This window comes from Gigantopelta aegis, chromosome 5, assembly GCF_016097555.1.
Source record: "Gigantopelta aegis isolate Gae_Host chromosome 5, Gae_host_genome, whole genome shotgun sequence".
NCBI classification, from domain to species: Eukaryota; Metazoa; Mollusca; class Gastropoda; order Neomphalida; family Peltospiridae; genus Gigantopelta; species Gigantopelta aegis.
The window spans coordinates 25,666,581-25,689,467 of record NC_054703.1 but is presented as its reverse complement, the minus strand read 5'-3'; the positions used below and the strand labels follow the sequence as shown (position 1 = coordinate 25,689,467).

The following is a 22,887-nucleotide window of genomic DNA, read 5'->3' as shown; positions in this document are numbered from 1 at the left end:
CGTGCCCATGGTGGCCCGTTTTACAAAGTGATCTTAGGTCTAGGACCACCTTAAATGCATAGCTAGCTTGGAGTTTGTGGCTCTCGGTGCGTCGTGCCCATGGTGGCCCGTTTTACAAAGTGATCTTAGGTCTAGGACCACCTTAAATGCATAGCTAGCTTGGAGTTTGTGGCTCTCGGTGCGTCGTGCCCATGGTGGCCCGTTTTACAAAGTGATCTTAGGTCTAGGACCACCTTAAATGCATAGCTAGCTTGGAGTTTGTGGCTCTCGGTGCGTCGTGCCCATGGTGGCCCGTTTTACAAAGTGATCTTAGGTCTAGGACCACCTTAAATGCATAGCTAGCTTGGAGTTTGTGGCTCTCGGTGCGTCGTGCCCATGGTGGCCCGTTTTACAAAGTGATCTTAGGTCTAGGACCACCTTGAATGCATAGCTAGCTTGGAGTTTGTGGCTCTCGGTGCGTCGTGCCCATGGTGGCCCGTTTTACAAAGTGATCTTAGGTCTAGGACCACCTTAAATGCATAGCTAGCTTGGAGTTTGTGGCTCTCGGTGCGTCGTGCCCATGGTGGCCCGTTTTACAAAGTGATCTTAGGTCTAGGACCACCTTAAATGCATAGCTAGCTTGGAGTTTGTGGCTCTCGGTGCGTCGTGCCCATGGTGGCCCGTTTTACAAAGTGATCTTAGGTCTAGGACCACCTTAAATGCATAGCTAGCTTGGAGTTTGTGGCTCTCGGTGCATCGTGCCCATGGTGGCCCATTTTACAAAGTGATCTTAGGTCTAGGACCACCTTAAATGCATAGCTAGCTTGGAGTTTGTGGCTCTCGGTGCGTCGTGCCCATGGTGGCCCGTTTTACAAAGTGATCTTAGGTCTAGGACCACCTTAAATGCATAGCTAGCGTTAGCGCTAAGAGCGCTTCGTAAAATGAGACCCAGAATTTCACCATTGATTTGCTGTCGGTTGTTAAACAAAACAAAACTTGTTTAACTTTCATCATTGATCATAGGTTGTAATTGGTTTGCACCAAATGGTCCACTTTAAATTACACGGTCGGTTGGAATTGCATAAACATAATAAGGATTTGAGTTATAAGGACTCCGCACCTACTACTGGGCTTAGATGGTTTGATCATAATCGATGGAGAGGCTCTGGAAACTTATTTTCTGGAATGACGTGTATGTAGGACGACTCCTAGGAGAACAGTGGCGCTTTCACTGACAAATTTGTTTTGTTTAGCGACACTACTAGAGCACACTGATTAATTAATCATCGGCTGTTGGATGTCAAACATTTGGTAATTCTGATATGTAGTCATGAGCCCCCCCCCCCCCCCTACACGGAACAAACACATTTTACTCAATGGTTGTCCTAAATGGACAAGTACAATTTTTCAATGCAGTTTCATTTTGAGCATCCAAAAACATTGTCCTTGCACTTGAATGATAAAAACCATTTATTTGAAGAAGTGAAAATATTGACGGACAAGTAGATTCGTAGATGTACTTGTTCGGAGAACTAGTGAAAATGTTTGCTTATTTCTATCACTGTTAATTATACTTCTAAAAACTATTTAAAGGGACATTACCGAGTTTGCTGCACTTTTTAATATGTTATTGACTAAAAGAGACTTTTTAATGATTCTAATTACATATCAAATATATATTTTTTGCATACCATATTAGTGGCTGTTTATTAAACGTGTCAAACAAAATTCTTTGAAGACAAAATTCAGTTTGGGTTTCTTACAAATATTAAGACGACCAGAAACACATTGAATATACAGACTCGTATTCTAAACAAAAAAATATATTTAATATTTAAGTTTAATCGTAGAAATATTATATTAGTCGGAAACATCTTACAATGCAGCAAACTCAGGAATGTCTCTTTAATGTTTTTTTCTTGATGAAAAACAAAGGGGCAGAACATATCACAGAAGTAAAGTGCCCACTTGATGCCTGGTCTCGTCTGGGATTTCCCCATTAATTTAATAGCAAGTGATCCTTTCCACAGACAGGACAGGACCTACATGTGCCGATGCCTTTGACCGGCCTCGGTGGCGTAGTGGTTAGGCCATCAGTCTACAGGCTGGTAGGTACTGGGTTCGGATCCCAGTCGAGGCATGGGATTTTTAATGCAGATACCGACTCCAAACCCTGAGTGAGTGCTCCGCAAGGCTCGATGGGTAGGTGTAAACCACTTGTACCGACCAGTGATCCATAACTGGTTCAACAAAGGCCATGGTTTGTGCTATCCTGCCTGTGGTAAGCGCAAATAAAAGATCCCTTGCTGCCTGTTGAAAAAGAGTAGCCTATGTGGTGACAGCGGGTTTCCTCTAAAAAACAGTGTCAGAATGACCATATATTTGACGTCCAATAGCCGATGATAAGATAAAAAATCAATGTGCTCTAGTGGCGTCGTTAAATAAAACAAACTTTTACATTTTGATAAAACAATAGTTGGGGGGGGGGGGGGGGGGTGTGTCTTTGTCAGAGGGTAAAATGGGTATGGCACCATACCCTAATTATTTTGCAGATTTGTTTTTTAAGTTAACCTTTTGAGAAAATTAATTACGTATATTATTACTGTATGATTTTTTTTTAACCCTATCCCAAAAGGTAATCCATTTTCATTCTGGGGGAGGTTCCCCAATACCCTCTGTTGACTGTGATTGCGTTCATTTCCATATTGTTTAACGACACCACTACAGCACATTGTAGTCTTAGAGAGTCTTAGAGAGTAATTCTACTACATTGTTCCATTAGTAGCAAATGATCTTTTAAGTTTTATATGCACCATTCCACAGATAGGATAGCACGTACTATTGCCTTTGATATAGCAGTCGTGGTGCACTGGCTGGAAAGAGAAATAGTCCAATGACGGGGATCGATCCCAGACTAACTGCACATTAAGCGATTGCTTTACCATTGGGCTTCATCCTGCCCATTAATAGATAGCGGACGTTTGTGCCCAGGACAGCCTGCTAGAACCATAATTGGATGTATAAGCATGAAATGCAATGGCTGGAAAATATCGTGACCAGCTTGGCAGGGTATAGCCAAATCCGATTGCTTTGAGTCCAACAACAGGACGCTTGATTAAACAATTAAGTTCTTGAACTATTTGTTCTTAGGCATAACATAAAATATTATTTGTTTCCAGTTGTATGACTATGGCACAAATTCCATTTATCTGTGTGCGTATATATATATATATAAATAAAATCCATAATGCCTGGATTGATCGGATACGCGTATACATGTGTGGAGGAAGAAAGGAAGGAAGTGTTTTATTTAATGACGCACTCCACACATTTTATTTATGGTTATATGGTGTCGGACATTTGCTGTCACAGTGAAGACATTTTCGATTAGCAGCAATGGATCTTTTATATGTACCATCCAACAGACAGGATAGTACATACCACTGCCTTTGTTACGCCGGTTGTGAAGCACTGGCTGGAACGAGAAATAGCCCATTAGGTCCACTGGCGGGGATCGATCCTAGAACGACCGCGCATCAAGCGAACACTTTACCACTGGGCTACGTCCCTCCACCTAACTGAACTGTACCGAGGTTGCTAGGTTACTCGACCATTAGAAAGTGATTGGTGCAGATTACAGATTACATACAGTGAAACTCTCCTAAACCGGACACCCTCGGGACCAAATAAAAAGTCTGGTTTTAAGAGGTATCCAGTTTAGAGAGGTTCTCTTTTGTACATATATTTCAAAAGGGCCCTAGAAAAAAGTCCGGTTTTGAGGGAATTCCGGTTTACAGGGCTGTCCGGTTTTGAGGGAATTTCGGTTTACAGAGGGTCTGGTTTTGAGGGAATTCCGGTTTACAGAGGGTCCGGTTTTGAGGGAATTTCGGTTTACAGAGGGTCCGGTTTTGAGGGAATTCCAGATTACAGGGGGTCCGGTTTTGAAGGAATTCCGGTTTACAGGGGGTCCAATTTTGAGAGGTTTCCCTATATATGTATACGCATATGGATTATAAACCAGGGCCCAATTTCACAAAACATCGTAAGCCAAGTTTTGCACGTAAACGTAAATCTACGACTAAACCAGTTCTTCTTATTATTAAAAGTACAATAAATTAGTTTGAAATACACATATTTCATTTTCTTTTATCCTAAAAATGCTCCATATTCCATAATGATGTAACTTGATGCCATGTGTTTATCTGTGTGTGTGTGTGTTTCGGTCTGTGTTGTATTTATATGTATGTTTATTTTGTGTGCTGTGTGCTATGTGTGTGTGTTTCAGTATGTGTTGTGTATATGTATGTATATGTATGTATATATGTATGTATGTATATATGTATATATATATATATATATATATATATATATATGTGTGTGTGTGTGCACGCGCGTTTGTGCACGCTCTCCATCCTCCCATGTAGTAAGTATATTCAGCCACCAATATAAGTCAGGCCTGTTGACCTTGGCTCAAAGAGGTATTCCATGGCGTGACCTACAGCATATCCACTTTCCCCCAGCTTGCTCGCTTGCTTGCTCTCTCTCTGTCGCTCTCTCTCTCTCTCTGTGTCTTTCTCTATCGCTCTTTCTGTCTGTCTCTCTCTCTCTCTCTCTCTCTCTCTCTCGCGATCAAGTTGATTTACCCACTTTTCAGAATTTAGCAGATAGAAAAAATTGTTAGGCCTGGTAGGGGCCATGTATTGCTTTAGCAGTACTCTCAAAATGCCTGTTAATCATCAGCTAGTAATGGAAAAATGGTGCGGCTTTTCTCACATTTGTCAAAATTACAAAATATTTCTACTACTTTTAAAAATTTAATAGATAATTTGACAAAATTTTCTCCTTGCCCAGAGCTAGCTCAGGTTTAAAATACCTGGGCCTCCTACCACGAAGCAATCTTGGCCCTAAGATCGCCGCAACTGTGCAGCTAACATATGCACTTAGGGTGATCTTAGATCTTGGAACGGGCCCTGGACAATACCACAAATCAAGTACTTTGTTTCCCATAAAATCTTCCCAGCCTCTAATCTAAAATTGAAGAAGTTGGAGAACTTTTATAAAAATAGGTCAAATGACCATTTATCAGTACATTTCGTACTGCTTCGCCATGTTCCGTGTTCTAATCATAATTTTTTAAAAATATAACATAATACTTACAGTGATAAAATGTAAACAAATCAAAAACGTGATATTATTAAGTAGTTGAGAATGAATTGTTATGTTAAAATAAAACTAATAATTAGTATGTTCTGGCATAAATTACTGAAATGAATATGGCCGAGGATTAACGACACTTGACTGGTCACAACAAACGGTGGGACATGCCTCGATGTACAGTCTTGTGCCAAAGTAAAAACACTTAACTTACATACAGGGACAAGGTGACAAGTGAGGTATGACTAAACAAGTCGGAGTCTTGCCCTCTGTGTGATTTCATTTTTTAAATCGGGGGCGTGACATAGCTCAGTGGTAAAGCGTTCGCTTGATGTGCGATCGGTCTGGGATCGATCTCCGTCGGTGGGCCCATTAGGCTATTTCGCGTTCCAGCCAGTGCACTACGACTGGTTTATCAAAGGCCGTGGTATGTGTTATCCTGTCTGTAGGATGGTGCATATAAAAGATCCCTTGCCAGTGTTTCTGCCAGAGATATGAAATTGAATGCAACCACAATCACCAGAAAGAAAATGGGTTAATTTTGGGGTTTGGTTGAAAAAATCACACAGTAATGATAAGAGTAATTCGTTTTGTCAAAAGGTTAACTTAAAAAAAAAAGTCAGCAAAATTTTATGGGTATGACGCCATACACGTTTTACCCTCTGGCGTGGCGACCGTGGGTTTCCTCTCTCAATATCTGTGTGGTCCGATGCCAGATAAGCGTAACTAAAATGTGTTGAGTGCATTGTTAAATAAAACATTCCATTCCATTTTGAAATCAGATTAGGTCCAAACTATTACAATGACTTTAGACTTCTCACCACTGATAATAAATTGGCGACTTTCGGGGAAGAAAACATTAATTTTGCTGTCAAGATTAAGTCCAATCTTACTGAAGAAAAACAAACCTTACAACTGAATGTTGATCATTTGGGTGTTATTCCAGTACAAACTAGTACCGGCCTCGGTGGCATTGTGGTAGGCCATCGGTCTACAGGCTGGTAGGTACTGGGTTCGGATCCCAGTCGAGGCATGAGATTTTTAATCCAGACACCGACTCCGAACCCTGAGTGAGTGCTCCACATGGCTCCACATGGCTCAATGGGTAGGTGTAAACCACTTGCACCGACCAGTGATCCATAACTGTTTCAACAAAGGCCATGGTTTGTGCTATCCTGCCTGTGGGAAGGGCAAATAAAAGATCCCTTGCTGCTAATCGGAAGAGTAGCCCATGTAGTGGCAACAGTGGGTTTCCTCTCAAAATCTGTGTGGTCCTTAACCATATGTCTGACGCCATATAACCGTAGATAAAATGTGTTGAGTGCATCGTTAAATAAAACATTTCTTTCTTTCTTTCTCACCACTGATAATGAATTGGCGACTTGAGCCGACTTTCGGGGGAAGAAAACATTAATTTTGCTGTCAAGATTAAGTCCTATCTTACTGGAGAAAAACAAACCTAACAACTGAATGTTGATCATTTGGGTGTTATTCCAGTACAAACTAAAGCCTATACATTAGAATATACATAAGAAAAGTAATGGGAATGAATAACAAGGTATCGGGTTGTGTGTTAAGCAGTTCTATTGTAATAATAATGTGAATTGTAAACTTGATAAATGTGTTGCAGTTCACCTATAATTACTGTGCCCAGAGTATTTTGTGCTAAGCTGCATATTTGTTACTACATATAGATACACTTGATGGAAAGAAATATGGGAACACGCGGAATTTGAGACCAAAATGATTTCACTAAACGGAGTAATTAGGTCTATATTAAATACAGTAAAAAAGTTTGTTTTATTTAACGACGCCACTAGAGCACCTTGATTTTTTATCTTATCATCGGCTATTGGACGTCAAATATATGTTCATTCCGACACTGCTTTTTAGCGAAAATCCGCTGTCACCACATAGGCTACTCTTTTACAACATGCAGCAAGGGATCTTTTATTTGCGCTTCCCACATGCAGGATAGCACAAACCATAGCCTTTGTTGAACCAGTTATGGATCACTGTTGGACTGAATGTCAGTACTGTGGCATCGCATGCTAGTAACATGGTTAAACTTCCTCATACTGTGGATGAGGGGTTTGGTTGCAGTCAATGTTTGTGTTTGCTTTTTACTAAAAAAAAATTCCATCAGTATATTTCGGTACCGGAACCAGGGGCGGCTCAGTGTAAAAAATAGTGGTACGGCTTGAGGTTGCCAGACTCTACTTTCAAATTCACCCGCGATGGATATTTTTACAGATAAACAAATATACACCCCCCCCCCCCCCCCCCAATTTTTTTTTCGCTTGATGCACTGTCAATCTAGGATTTGAGCTCTTTCTCATTCCAGCCAGTGCACCATGACTGGTATATAAAAGGCTGTGGTATGTGCTATCCTGTCTATTGCATGGTGCATATAAAAGATCCCTTGCTAATAGAAAAATTAAGCGGGTTTCCTCTCTAAGACTGTATCAAAATTACCAAATGTTTGACATCCTGTAGTTGATTATTAATAAGTCAATGTGCTTTAGTGGTGTCGTTAAGCAAAAAAAAAAAAGTATTGAAAATCTGCATACGTTTTAATTCATTTATAGCTTACGTAGATAAAGTCGGGTAACCCTAAATTTTTTGTGTGTAGCCCCCTATATACATATAACTACTGTCCTAAATTGAATGTACCAATGAGAGAGAGGTTACTCAAACTTAGATTTGCGCGAGTTAAAGGTATGTTTGGTCGAAATGATCATTCTCAGAATTTTCAAAGACCCTTCTGAGTTGTAAAAAAACTATTTCCTCAAGATCAATGTCTGCAATAGCCTATGTACATTAGACACAAAGTACTGTAGTTTAAAAAATGTCTTGACTACAGATTTTTGAAGACGTCTTATCGATGTACGATATCATAAAACTGTCATAAACTATGATGTCACAATGACATATGCCATGATCAGTGATGCATGTCACAGCCTATGGTGGTTTTACGATATCGTAGTTTTGAGATAGCTTAAGAAATCTGAGCCATGAAATGTTGTTTAAGAAGCATTTCTTTCCTTAAAAAAAAAGAACAAAACCAACGTGCACACTGTCTGTGCCAAGTTTATATGAATGAGTAAAACTTGTAAGCTACGATGTCACGACGACATGCCACATCCTACATTGGTTTTACGATATCGTAATGTTGAGATAGCTTCAAAAAACTGGGCCTTGAAATGTTGTAGTATGTACATTGACTGCTAGGTTTTTGTGAATGAGTAAAACTGTCGTAAACTACGATGTCACAATGACACACGCCATAGAATACGATGTCGTAGTGTTGAGATAGCTTTGAAAAACTGGGCACTGAAGTGTTTAACAACCATTTCTTTCCTTTTGAAACAAAAGAAAACAAAACCAAAACAAGCAAGCAAAAATTGACTCTGCTACAGGGCTTGAAACGGCCTGTGGCCAGGTCGCCAAATGAGACTGATGTCCCATTTGGGTGGCTTAAATAATGGCGTTAATCACCCAAATAATATTATGTGGGCGATCTTCTTTAGAGCTATAACATATGACCCACTATTAATATTTGTATTCCACATTACAGTGTTGCTCGTGGTTCTCTTACCATAATTGGGCTGGATTTAGCTCAGTCAGTTGAGTGCTTGCTTGAGGTACTTGCGTTGCAGGATCGAACCACCTTGGTGGATCCATTCAGCTGATAGGGTTTTTTCTTATTCCAACCAGTGCACCACAACTGGACAAAGGTCGTGGTATGTGCTTTCCTTTCTGTGGGAAAGTGCATATAAAAGATCCCTTGCTGCTAATCGGAAGAGTAGCCCATGTAGTGGCGACAGAGGGTTTCCTCTCAAAATCTGTGTGGTCCTTAACCACATGTCTGACGCCATATAACCGTAAATAAAATGTGTTGAGTGCATCGTTAAATAAAACACTTCTTTCTTTCTAATGACTACTAGTCAGAATTACCAAATGTTTGACATCCAATAGCCGATGATTAATTAATCAATGTGCTCCAGTGATGTCATTGAAGAAAACAACCTTTTTTTTTTCTTACCATAATTTGCCAACATCCATTATTATTTTTGGGGCCACCATATTATTTTGGCGAGTTTCGAGCCCTGTGCTTGTACTACAGCATGTAGGTTTTTGTGAATGAGTTGGATCTCCCATGGTGTCCGTATGAATGTTTATTTAATGCCTGTGAATCGTGGCTTGTTGCCAAGCCAGTACTTAAAGAAAATACTTCCATTAGTAAAGACTTGATGCAGCTTACTTAATTCTAATTCCCAATGTGCACGTAACTAAGTTTGTGTATTTTGTTTCGTGAAACTAAACATGTCCCAACTGTTTTTTAAATTTGTTTTAAAAAGTATTGTTTATGGCACCTTGAAAGACTAATGACAAAATTGTAGCATCAGATGTTTTAAAAGATCCATCCTAGAAAGATTTTGCAATTTTTAATTTTAGAGCTTATGCATGATTTGCCTGATTTTAAAGATGTTAACCGATTTAGGAACAGGTTCTTGCGCAATATTCTGTTGTCAGTAATAAAAACGTGTGACGGAATAAAGCTCAGTTGGTAGAGCGCTTGCCTGAAATGATTGTGTTAGTGGATCATTAGTTTTTGATTAGCACCACCACTAGAGCATATTGATTTATTAATCATCTGCTAATGGAAAGTTTGTTTTGTTTAACAACACCACTAGAGCACATTTATTTATTAATCATCTGCTATTGGAAAGTTTGTTTTGTTTAACAACACCACTAGAGCACATTGATTAATTAATCATCGGCTATTGGATGTCAAACACTTCGTAATTCTGATTTGTAGTCAACAGAGGAAGCCCACAGCATTTTTCCTAACTTTGATCATATTTATTGTCAAATTAGCTGTCACAATCAGCTATCGATCCCTGAAAATGACCACGACGTGCTGCATTGTTGTCAAGCGAAAATACTTGCCGAAAACCACTCTTTGAACTAAGAATTCCAAGCTATTTTCCACTGAAAAACAACAAACAAAAGCTAACTTGCTGTAAAATAAACTATTTCCTGTCAAGAAAAATCACTTCCTGTGAGTGTCGTATGCAAAATGGCTGGAAATATTAATTTGGGTAATGCACAGTATACATTATACAGTATGTTCCTGGCATGACGTCGGGCGAGATATCTCACTGCAGTAGTCAGAAGGTTAAAAAAAATAATAATAAAAAAATAAATTAATTAAAAAATGTTTTGTTGTGTTTATTTCAGTGGATGGGACCACCGACGATGCCGTGGCGATGAAGATTGCCTTCTCTCAGGAGTCGCACCACCTGATCGTCCAGAAGAAGAGTCATGTGCTCTTAAACTGTTCTGTGACAGCCCCACCCGACAGCGGCAAGCTCCGCTTTGAGTGGTACAAGGGCCGCACACAGCTAAATGTGAAAAACTTCAGGCCCTGGATTCGCTTGTACCAGAATGGATCGTTGTACATACGGCGTGCGAAGCCGCAGCATGAAGGGATCTACAGATGCTTTGTGCGCAACAATATTGGCAGGGTCATAGTGCGGAACGTTCGCTTAGAGCTTGCAAGTAAGTGAAGGTTTTACTTAAATTTTAAAGGGCTGACTCTGGCACTTGCCAAATTCGCCAATTTGCAAATTTTGAAAAGCAGTTTGCGAAAAAAAAATTGGTTTGGCGAAATAATTTCATGTAATAATTGCCATTTTTTTAGAAAATAACTGACAATTTATGCACTTTTTGAAGTTTAATAGACAATTTGGCGAATTGTTTTGTGCATCCAGAGCTAGCCCTGTTCAAAGTGAAGTTGTTAGTCAAATTTTAATTTAGTTCTTAAATCACGTTTGGTTGTAAACAGGGTTGTCCAGGGACATTTTCATTCAGCTACACAAGTTTCTGATATCGCTGCACAATTTTTAAGGGTCTGTAGGTGTTTTTATGCAACAAAATCAGCAGGGTCATAGTTTGCTTAGAGCTTGCAAATAAGTGAAATTGTTAGTCAAATTTTAATTTTGTTTTTTAATCAGTTTTGATTAAGAACGGGTGTCGATCCAGGGACATTTTGTTCAGCTACGCAAGTTTCTGATATCGCTACACAATTTTTAGGTGTCTATAGATGTTTACATGAAACAATATCGGCAGGATCATAATGTCAAATGTTCGCTTAGAGCTTGCAGGTAAGTGATGAAGTTGTGAGTCAAATTTTAAAATATTTTTAAATAATCCCTTTTTTTGTTGTGAGGGAACATTTTGTTCAGTATCGTGTCGCAATTCGCTAGTCAAGTTTCAGACATTGTTACACAATTTTAAGTCTGTAAAGTGCTTCCCATACTAAAAAATCGGCAGGGCTTGCTTACAAGTATGCAAAGTTGTTAGTCAAATTTTTATATAGTTTTTAAAATCCCTTTGGTCAGTGGAACATTTTGTTCAGTATTTTCGAAAGTTTCAGAGATCTCTACACAATTTTAAGAGGTCTACAAGTGTTTTCATGTATCAGTATCAGTATGGTCATATAATGTGAAATTTTCGCTTGGAGCAGTCAATAGTGAAGTCGGTGGTCAATTTAAAAAGCATTTTGGTTGTGAGTGGGGTTGTTCAAACCAACAACCCTTGCATTTTAGGCCCTATTCCACGAAATGATGTTAGTGTTAAGATCACCTTATGGACTTGCGCTGATCTTAGCGCTAAGATCGCTTCATGGGACGGGACCGAGAAAACTGCCTAGGTAGCAAAAAAAGACGCTCCAAAATTCTGCCAGAAAATAATTTGAGGATACATAATAAAAAAAGAAAGAAAGAAATGTTTTATTTAACGACACACTCAACACATTTTATTTACGGTTATATGGCATCTGACATATGGTTAAGGACCACACAGATTTTGAGAGGAAACCCGCTGTCGCCACTACATGGGCTACTCTTTCTGATTATCAGCAAGGGATCTTTTATTTGTGCTTCCCACAGGCAGGATAGCACAAACCATGGCCTTTGTTGAACCAGTTATGGATCACTGGTCGGTGCAAGTGGTTTACACCTACCCATTGAGCCTTGTGGAGCACTCACTCAGGGTTTGGAGTCGGTATCTGGATTAAAAACCCCATGCCTCGACTGGGATCCGAAACCCAGTACCTACCAGCCTGTAGACCGATGGCCTAACCACGATGCCACCGAGGCTGGTTAAAACCGCCCATAATTGCCCATACTAGGTGGTTATGGTTTTGAAATCTTTTTAAATTTAGAATTCTTCATTTCACGTTCTTTGAGGTGCAGGATTTAGCTCAGTTGGTTGAGTGCTCGCCTGAGGTGCTTGCGTCGCAGGATCGAACCACCACAGTGGATCCATATAACTGATTGTGTTTTTTCTCTCGTTCCAACTAGTGCACCACAACTGGCCAAAGGCTGTGGTATGTACTTTTCTGTCTGTGGGAAAGTGCATATAAAAGATCCCTTGCTGCAATAAGAAAAATGTAGCAGGTTTCGTCTGATAATTAATAGTCAGAAATACCAAATGTTTGACATCCAACAGCCGATCATTAATTAATCAATGTGCTCTAGTGGTGTCGTTAAACAAAACAAACTTTAACTTTCTTATGCTTTGACAAATTTTAAACAGCAGTTCTCTTACTATCTTATTTCCAAAAATTATAAAAATCTTATCCATTAATTTCCAAGATTTAACGGCAATTTTATCCTTCGTACCTTCTGACAGAAACCCTGGGTGTTCAAGCTGGCAACCCTTTCAGTTGAGAAAACTGCCTGAACAAAAATAGACTCCTATAATCCCTAATGCAGTGTTTAAAATAAGCACAAGTGTATTAATTTATCATGACAATTGAAAATCATCTTGGACAAACAAATTGGGACGTCAATGATTACCAATGAACAAGTGAAAATTTTCAGTGCAGTTTCATTTTGAGCAGTCAAAAACATCATTGTTATACTAGAACAAACCAAACCAAAAACAACATCATTATACTAGAACAAAACAGACCGAAAAACATCGTTATACTAGAACAAAACAGACCAAAAACATTGTTGTATACTAGAACAAAACAAACCATTTATTTTGACATTTTGACAAATAGATTTCTAGATGTGTTTGTGGAAAATTGTGCTTATTTCTATGACTGAACATTATAGTTTATAAGTCACGTTCTCAAACGTTCAGAAAACGTCCTTAGCAAATATAAGTCGCTGAAGAAAAATGTATTTGTTTCAGTTTAAATTTAAATAAAATGTTTGGATTTTTATTCTTTGTAATTGCCCATGAAACATGGTCAGTGTTTGTTAAACTGTGTATATAATTACCACATGTAGCTTTAATTTGATGTGGGTTAAAAACTATTTATGTTTGTTCGTACTTGGAAATGGAAAACATTGAGTTTGCAACAAAAGAAATTTGGAAAAATAAAAAATACCTTAATTTATCATATAATATCTTACATTTTCAGTACAATCAAAGTTAGTGATATTTTTTTAGATCACATACTTTAAAGGCATACTGTCACAGATTTAAGGACCTTATTTAGTTTTTGAATTATGGACCATTGCCATAATTCAGTTATTTTAACAAACTGTCATTAATAAATGGAGTATGGTGGTATTTGCTCTTCCCACAGGCAGGATAGCACAAACCATGGCCTTTGTTGAACCAGTTATGGATCACTGGTCTGTGCAAGTGGTTTACACCTACCCATTGAGCCTTGCGGAGCACTCACTCAGGGTTTGGAGTCTGTATCTGGATTAAAAATCCCATGCCTCGACTGGGATCCGAACCCAGTACGTACTAGCCTGTTGACCGATGGCCTAACCACGACGCCACTGAGGCCGGTAAAAAAATTGTATGTGGGAGCTAAGTACTGTTTCACATTACTACCTGTATGTGGTATCACTAAACATTACTGTTTGAAAAATAAAAAATATCGAAATGTATATATTGTGTATGTATAGTGTACGTTTTGACGAACACTTGGCTACGGTAACTGAAGGTTTAATGTTTCTCAGAGCCAACTGTTCTTGCCATTAGGTATGTGACTCACAAGTGGTGACCTTTGCTCTGGCAAGCTCTGCTACAACAGATGCTTTTCATTGGTCAGTCCTTTGGCACCAGTCCAAGTGACAAGTTGGCCAGTGTAACATTTGTGCCAACACCAGCTTGGGTCTGTGGTTGCCCCTGAAGATCAGATTGGACTCACCCACATCAATAGGCAATGCCATTATGCACTGGACATTTGAATATAGGTAATGAAGGGAAGGTGGAAAATGGACTTTGATTGTTCAGTGGTTAGGCTATTCGTTTTTAAGCCAGTGGATATTAGGTTCATAAATTAGTACCACTGTCAGCTGGGGTGGGGGTGGGGGTTGAAAGGTTGTTTTGTTTAAGGACACAATTAGAGCACATTGATTAATTAATAAATTACAGCCCCTGCAATTGATGGGAAATGCTAGGTTGGTTTTTGGTGTGGACTATATTAGAAAAAAAATTTAAGGCATGTTTTTTTGCTGGTGACATTTTCTTATTGCAGGGGTTGAAATTATCTACTGGATGTTAAACATTCAGGCTTTCTGCCAGAAAATAAGTTTGAGTACATAATAAGCTACACAAAACGGACCATCAGGTGAATCAAATTAGTTACCTTTAATTTAATTACCTCATGTGTTTTAAAATTGGACACTGCATTTGGACAAATTTTAAAAAGTTCTTTTTCTATAATCTTTCTAAAAATTATGAAAAAGTTATCCATTAATTTTGAAGATTTTAAGTTAAATAATTGTACCCTCTGATACAATCTAATTAAAATTAGCTCCACTATTACATGTGGATCTAACACCAGCCAGTTGGAGCTCATGTCCACCAATCAAAACCTTACTTACAGAATCCTGCCAGTGATTTAAAAATAATTTGAAAACATTCCGAATTATCCTGAGGGTATACGACATGTTTCGTGTGAATTACGAATGCCTTAAAACATGTTTTATTTTATAAAATAAATAATTTGTAATGTAAAACTGAAGACTAATTTAGTTTTTTAGTTTTTATAAATAAATAAATAATTTTTAATGTAAAATTGAAGACTGATAACCCACCCCGTACATATTGGTATGGTTCGCTGTACTGCGACCACTAAAATAGACTCGCCCGATATTTTTAGAATTTGTATGCTCCCAAATAACGTTATAAAAGGCGAAGTGTGATTGGTCAGTATTTAAATTATTATTTACAGACGAAATGTTACCTGGACATTGGGGACTACGCAGTGTTGTTAGTTTTAAATCACTGGCAGGATTCTGCAAGTAAGGTTTTGATTGGTTGACATGAGCTCCAACTGGCTGGTGTTAGATCCACATGTAATAGTGGAGCTAATTTTAATTAGATTGTTGAAGTACGTACTTTGTTGATAGTGTTCGTGGAAGCAATCATGAATTTACCGGCCTCGGTGGTGTCGTTGTTAAACCATCGGTCTACAGGCTGGTAGGTACTGGGTTCGGATCCCAGTCGAGGCATGGGATTTTTTATCCAGACTTGGTCGTAGAGAAATCCAGTCCCAACCAATGGCCCACTACTTGTATTTCAAAGGTGTGGCAAGTGCTGTCCTGTGTTGAACAATGCATATACGATTGGTTGCTACTAATGGAAAAATGTAGCGGATTTCTTTTGAAGACTGTGTGTCAGAATTACCAATTTAAAGTTTAAAATTTGTTTTGTTTAACAAAACCACTAGAGCACTGATTAATTCATCATCGGCTATTGAATGTCAAACATTTGGAAATTCTTACACGTCATCAGAGGAAACATGCTACATTTATCCTAATGCAGAAAGGGATCTTTTATATGCACTTTCCCACAGACAGGATAGCACATACCACGATCTTTAACCAGTTGTGCACTGGTTGCAACGAAGTATTACCAATTTGTTTTTACATCATATAGTCGATAATTAATAAATCAGAAGTTAAGAGTGTTAACTTTAAGCTATAATAAAGAGTTAGTTTAACAGATCATTTTGAAATTTCCACACCCATGGACCAAATACCATGGAATGGCCCATATATTAAAGATCTATGGAAAAATGTAACAGGCTTCCTGGCTAAGACAGTATGTAAATAATCAATGTGTTCTAGTGGTGTCCAGTGCTGTAGATCTCACTAATTTGTGCGTAACAGGGACTTTCATCTTTTCCGAGTGCAGAAAGGTCAGTTTATTTCAGTACTGTTAATGTTATTAACAGCTGCTGTAGAGTTGTCAATATTCAGGAATGCATTTCAAGTTAGTCTAATTAAACTTAACATTTCAATGGTTTGGAGGTGGAATATTTTGAGCTCAGCATGTTTGTACGTAATTTGGGCGTGATTGTTTCGGGCAATCTAAGGGGTGGGATTTAGCTCAGTGGGTTGAGGTGTGTGCGTCGCAGGATCAAACCACCTCGGTGGATCCATTTAGCTGATTATTTTTTTTTTCTTCTCATTCCGACCAGTGCACCACAACTGAACAAAGGCCATGATATGTGTTATCCTGTCTGTGTGAAAGTGCATATAAAAGATCCATTGTTGCATTAAGAAAAATGTAGCGGGGTTTCCTCTGATGACTACGAGTCAGAATTACCAAATGTTTTGACATCCAATAGCAGGTCAAAAAGATAAATCTAGTCAAAGAAATGTGATGGAATTCTTTCGATTCCATCCAGAACTTATATTAGTTTCTACGTGATACTGACTCTTATTCTAAATTTTAATTTTATCTATCTGTGATATTTGTATTTTAATTTTTAACGGTGTCCTTTACACTGTTTTTATTTAACTGTTGAATTTTTACATTGCCTTTACCATAGTTTTACACCCAATAGCCAATGTATTTTTCATGCTGGGATGTTGTTAAACATTCATTCATTCATTCATTCATTCATTCATTCATTCCAATAGCTGATAATTAATTAATCAATGTGCTCCAGTGGTGTCTTTAAACAAAACAAACTTCTTCTTTTTTTGATGCAATCTGAAGCCCTGGGTATTAAACAAAATGCCCATTTGGCTAGTTCTCGTTCCAGCCAGTGTACCACGACTGGTATATCAAAGGCCGTGGTATGTGCTATCCTGTCTGTGGGATGGTGCATATAAAAGATCCCTTGCTGCTAATCGAAAAGCGTAGCCCATGAAGTGGCGACAGTGGGTTCCCCCTCTCAAAATCTGTGTTGTCCTTAACCATATGTCTAACGCCATATAACCGTAAATAAAATGTGTTGAGTGTGTCCTTAAATAAAACCTTTCTTTTCTTTCGTTGAACAAAACGAAAACATGATTTTATTGTAACTTGGCTGAGATTTATTCAGTGACCTGATTTCTTTTCATAGGAACAGGTGTTGACATACATTTTGAATCATGTATTGATTTACCTTGAATGCTCGTACACAATGTAATTAACACAATGCAGTGAAACCTATAAAACCCAGGACCCTCAGTAAGCTGCAATTCCCTCTAAACTAGGAGCGGGACGTAGCCCAGTGGTAAAGCACTCGCTTGACACATGGTCGGTTTAGGATCTATCCCCGTTGGTGGCCCCATTGGGCTATTTCTCGTTTTGTTATAGTTGTACTGTAGTGCGTCTGACTTCGTGTATTCATTCCCCCCAGCACTAGATGTGTGGTCGGTGTGGGATTGATCCCCGTTGATGGTGGCCCCATTGGGCTATTTCTCGTTCCAGCCAGTGCTCCACAACTGGTATAACAAAGGCTGTGGTGTGTACTACCCTGTCTGTAGGATGATGCATATAGAAGATCCCTTGCTGCTAATCGGAAAGAGTAGCCCATGAAGTAGGGACAGTGGGTTTCTTCTCTCTATATCTATGTGGTCCTTAACCATATATCTGACGTTATATAAGGCCTAAAAGAAAAAAAATAGGTGTGTTTCCGATTGCATCCCCCCAAAAATTAGGGTAGGGTTTTTTATTTTTTTATTATTTTTTTTTAAATTATTATTATTATTTATGATCATTAATCATTATTGTTGTCGTTGTTGTAGTAGTAGTAGTAGTAGTAGTAGTAGTAGTAGTAGTAGTAGTAGTAGTAGTAGTAGTAGTTGGTATGCACTGTTTGTGTATTTCCTTAAATTAATGGGACATTTGTATTAATTTCGTTGTTCTTAATTTAAATACTTTATGCAAACATTTGAGATGCATTAATAATAAGACCTGTTGATTTAAGTGAAGACGAGAATTAAGCTGAATTGATAAGATTATATTTAATCGAAATAACCTGTACCAAGGCTATGTTCGTACATTCGGTTACTTCCGTGACCGACCAAGCTGTTCGGTGGTAGCTAATCAGGGGAAGGAACTCTATTACAAAAGCTTTTCCATAATTTCTCGATGTTTTTCGGAAGGGAATTACATGTGCAAAATGTATCGTATAATAGTATGTAAACAATGTGCAAGGAAGGAAATACTCTTGTTTGGTGATGTTGTCCTCTTTTATTTTTACTTTTTTTTTATTTTTTATTATTATTATTATTTTTTTCATTTTTTTTTCTTCAGTTTAAGAGGAAACAAAACTAGGGACGGTCGGTCGACTGGAAAAACACCTATTTTTTTTGTTGGCCTAACCGTAAATAAAATGTGTTGAGTGTGTCGTTAAATAAAACTTTTCCTTTCTTCCTCCCCTCTAACCTGGACTTCTTTTATAGACCCTTTTAGTATGTGATGGCCCAGTGATTAATTAAAGGGACACACCCTAGTTTGAACCTGTGAAAATAAATACTAAGTTTATTTAATCTACAAACCTGTAACACATTTGGATAAAGTTACAATTGAGTGAAACATGTATCTGTGATTTTGAAGTGGTGAAATACCCTCTGAAAGTAAACAAAAACTCGACTCCATAACTGTTACTTCTCAGATGCACGTGCGTTTTTAAAATTATGAGAAGTGCATTTTGTGTTATTAAAAACACCAGGATGACCAAAAACACTTTGAATGTACGGAAAGTGATAATCTAAACCATAAAATCTAAGTAAAGTGTGATTTCAGTCATCAAAAAACGGCTATAATAGTCAAAAATATGCCTTAGTGTTTAAAAAGTAGAGTATGTCCCTTTAATTATATAATAAAAACATTGATCAGGAGTGCTTCATAAATTCTGTAATTTTGATTGTTGTGGAAAACGTTTCTTATACTGTTAATTGTACAATCAGCTATCGATCCCTGAAAATGACCGCGATGTGCCGCCATTGTTGTCAAGTGAAAATACTTGCCGAAAACCATGTTTTGAACTCAAAATTCCACGGTATTTTCAATTGAAAAAAATATAAACAAAAGACACCATCTTGTTAAGAAATCAAGTTTCCTGTATTATACATCTGTTTCCGGTGAAAGAAAAAAAAAAATGTTTTATTTAATGACACACTCAACACATTTTATTTACGGTTATATGGTTCAGACATATGGTTAAGGACCACACAGATTTTGAGAGGAAACCCGCTGTCACCACTACATAGGCTACTCTTTCCGATTAGCAGCAAGAGATCTTTTATTTGCGCTTCCCACAGGCAGGATAGCACAAACCATAGCCTTTGTTGAACCAGTTATGGATCACTGGTCAGTGCAAGTGGTTTACACCTACCCATTGAGCCTTGCAGAGCACTCACTCACGGTTTGGAGTCGGTATTTGGATTAAAAAAGTCCATGCCTCGACTGGGATCCGAACCCAGTACCTACCAGCCTGTAGACCAATACACCGAGGCAGGTCCGTTTCCGGTGAGTGCCATGTGCAAAATGGTGGGAAATATGAATTGGGGAATGCACTGTATACAGTGTACAGTATGTTGACTGGCGTGACGTCGGGCGAGGTATCTCGCCTGCAGTAATCAAAAGGTTAAAACAATTCTTTTAATATATATATATATATATATATATATATATATATATATATATACACACACACACACACACACACACACACACACACATGTACATGTAGTGATTTATGTACACCAAATCAATTCATGGTATTTATAGGCGAGATATTTAAGTCTTTATTGCTTTGTGTGAAATAACTCCCTTGATGTAGATTGGACCTTTTATTATATATATTTTTTTAGTATGGTAAGTAGTTACATCTTAATAAAGGTTATCTCGGCTTTTATTTTTAAATGGGTTTTACATTAGTGAATAAAACAGAATAACAGGCAATAAAATAACATTACTGCCGATCAGCTCACTATACTAAACCAATTCATCAGGTTACCACCAATCCAGTTGTGTTTTTTCTATTTTTGTGCTTTACGAAGTAGTGGAATGCATCTTGTCTTAAAGGCACAATCTCAAAGTTATCTTAAAGGCACAATCTCAAAGTTGTTTAAAAAGCACAATCTCGAAGTTGTCTTAAAGGCACGATCTCGAAGTTGTCTTAAAGGCACGATCTCGAAGTTGTCTTAAAGGCACGATCTCAAAGTTGCTTGATGGCGGCTTCCTGTGAACATTATTTATTAACTTTTAATTATTGAAATGGTAGCATTATACCTTGAACTACATACACATAAAAACAAATTACAGCTAAATAATTTAATTCAATTTACTAATTAAGAACAAAATTTGAATGTGTTTTTTTTTTACAGTTCCAACCAGTTTTTGTGATGGTACATTATAGCTAGCTAGGCCATGGTATATATTCTATTTTAAAATTGCATCTAAAGGATCCCTCACTGCTTTAACTTTAACCTTCTGAGTACTGCAGGCGAGATATCTCGCCCGACGTCACGTCAGTCGATACACTGTACACTGTATACAGTGCATTCCCCAATTCATATTTCCCGCCGTTTTGCACACAACACTCACCGGAAACGGAAATATAATTAAAGAAAAAAGATTTTCTCTCTCAAAATGGTGGCTTTTGTTTTGATTTTTTCAATTGAAAATACCTTGAAATTTTGAGTTCAAAAAGTGCTTTTCGGCAAGTATTTTCGCTTTACAACAATGGCGGCACGTTGCGGTCATTTTCAGGGATCGATAGCTGATTGTGACAGCTAATTTGATAATAAATTTGATCGATTTACCAACAACGAAAATTACCAAATATTGCAATATGAATCGTAGTTCGGGTTTTAAAAAAAATTCTGGTCAGAAAACCCGTCATCGGGAATAATGGACATAAATACTGGACAGCTGGCCACAAATGCCCGTAAGTAAAAGCAACTTTTTCGATTTTTTGCCTAATTTTAATCACCATTAGCCGATCTAAAATAATAAAATTAAAAAAAAAAAGACACAAAAATAATACTTACCAATTCATATATGAACTTTATTTCATGTATTTATGAAACATTTAAGTGAATATATGTGAGTAAAAATTATAAACTTGTACCCACTCAACGTGGTTCTTGTTAAAAATTAATCCAGTAGTCTAAAGGTTAAGAAGGGCAGGATGTAGCCCAGTGGTAAAGCGCTCGCCGTGATGTACTGTCAGTCTGGGGTTGATCCCCATAAGTCAGCCCATTCGGCTATTTCTCGTTCAGCCAGTGCACCATGACTGGTGTATCAAGGGCCACTGTATGTGCTATCCTGTCTTGATTTGTGCATATAAAACATCTTTTAAATGTCTTTTAAAATGGAAAAATGTAGTGGGTTTCCTCTCTAAGACTATATGTCAGAATTATCAAATGTTTAACATCTAATAGCCGATGATTAATAAATCAGTGTACTCCATAAAACAAACTCTTATTAAACAACAATGTGCTGAGGTTCAATGAAATTGAAAAAAAACAACCCCATGATATTCCTTTCCTCTGTGAATCTAGGAGAGAAGTATATAGCTATTAACCATATGTTACACACTACATAGTAGTGGTTCAAATTGCTGAGATGTCACTAAACAAACATTCCTTTCCTTTCCATTCCCCTATTATTAAACAACAATGTGCTGAGGTGTGTCGAATTGAACCCCCCCCCCCCCCCCCCAACCCATGACCTTCCTTTCCTCTGTGAATCTGGGAGGGAAGTGTATAGCTATTAACCATATGATACATACCACATAGTTGTGGTTGAAATGTCACTAAACAAACATTCCTTTCCTTTCCATTCTCCTAATATTAAACAACAATGTGCTGGGGTGTGTTGAATTGAAAAAAACAAACCCCAACCCATGACCTTCCTTTCTTCTGTGGATCTGGGAGAGACGTATATAGCTATTAACCATATGTTAAAACACCAAATAGTAGTGGTTCAAATGTGCTGGGGTGTGTCGAATTGAACCCCCCCCCCCAACACATGACCTTCCTTTCTTCTGTGGATCTGGGAGAGAAGTATATAGCTATTAACCATATGTTAAAACACCAAATAGTAGTGGTTCAAATGTGCTGGGGTGTGTCAAATTGAAAAAAAACCCCAACACATGACCTTCCTTTCTTCTGTGGATCTGGGAGAGAAGTATATAGCTATTAACCATATGTTAAAACACCAAATAGTAGTGGTTCAAATGTGCTGGGGTGTGTCGAATTGAAAAAAAAACCCCAACACATGACCTTCCTTTCTTCTGTGGATCTGGGAGAGAAGTATATAGCTGGAAGGCAGTGGCACTGTAGTGGTGGAACAACGTAAACAGATCAATATAGCCATGGCCCAATGTTGGTTTTGGGTCAGTCGAGCCAGGGATACAGCCAGCACTGTGTAGAGGCTGGAAGCCCGGTGGTCAGTGTGGGGAGAGATATATACGTACAGTGCCAGATCGATAATGGTCCGGCATATTCGAAGTGGCCTATTTTTTTTTTTTTTTTACAG

At 38.1% G+C, this 22,887-nt stretch overlaps 1 protein-coding gene across 1 annotated transcript in view; it reads left to right on the top strand.

Moving 5' to 3' along the window:
- The window catches only part of LOC121373545 (immunoglobulin superfamily DCC subclass member 3-like), a 74,047-nt gene that overhangs the window by 17,234 nt on the left and 33,926 nt on the right, over positions 1-22,887 (top strand). Inside the window, exon 2 of the mRNA XM_041500222.1 lies at positions 10,378-10,698. Within this exon, the coding sequence (XP_041356156.1) occupies positions 10,378-10,698 (321 nt within the window). The remainder of the gene's footprint in view (positions 1-10,377; positions 10,699-22,887) is intronic.